The 409-nt window shown below is 66.3% G+C and overlaps 1 protein-coding gene across 1 annotated transcript in view; it reads left to right on the plus strand.

The window, feature by feature from the left end:
- Positions 1 to 409, plus strand: part of KIAA0100 (KIAA0100 ortholog) — a gene marked incomplete at its 5' end in the record, with an annotated part of 13,763 nt that overhangs the window by 6,099 nt on the left and 7,255 nt on the right. The window contains 2 exon segments of the mRNA XM_010136019.1: positions 1 to 94; positions 183 to 385. The exon segment at positions 1 to 94 is cut by the window's left edge and continues 13 nt beyond it. Of these exon segments, the coding sequence (XP_010134321.1) occupies positions 1 to 94; positions 183 to 385 (297 nt within the window).

A 409-nucleotide genomic window follows, 5' to 3' on the forward strand; every position in this document is an offset into this window, starting at 1 on the left:
CGGCGCCGCCAGGTCCTGAAGCTGGGGCTGCCCTGGGGGGATGCCACCGTGGAGAGGAACATGCCGCCCTTGAAGTTCTACCACGACTTCCACTGTAAGAGCTGGAGGGACAGGGGAGCTCTGGGCTGGGGTGGGGACAGGGCTGCGTGGGACATGGGCTGAGCCGGTCTCTGTGTCCCCAGCTGAGATCTCCCAGTACACCATCGTGTGGGGGCCCTGCTGGGACCCAGCCTGGACCTTGATTGGCCAGTGTGTGGATCTCCTCACGAAGCCCTCAGAGGATCCCAGTGCCCCTCTGCCCTGGTGGGACAAGAGCCGCCTTCTCTTCCACGGGGACTGGCACATGGACATCGAACAGGCCAACCTGCACCAGCTGGCCACAGAGGTGGGTGCCGGCGGGGCGGGGGGC

This window comes from Buceros rhinoceros, unplaced genomic scaffold, assembly GCF_000710305.1.
Source record: "Buceros rhinoceros silvestris isolate BGI_N320 unplaced genomic scaffold, ASM71030v1 scaffold20315, whole genome shotgun sequence".
In the NCBI taxonomy this organism is placed as follows: domain Eukaryota; kingdom Metazoa; phylum Chordata; class Aves; order Bucerotiformes; family Bucerotidae; genus Buceros; species Buceros rhinoceros.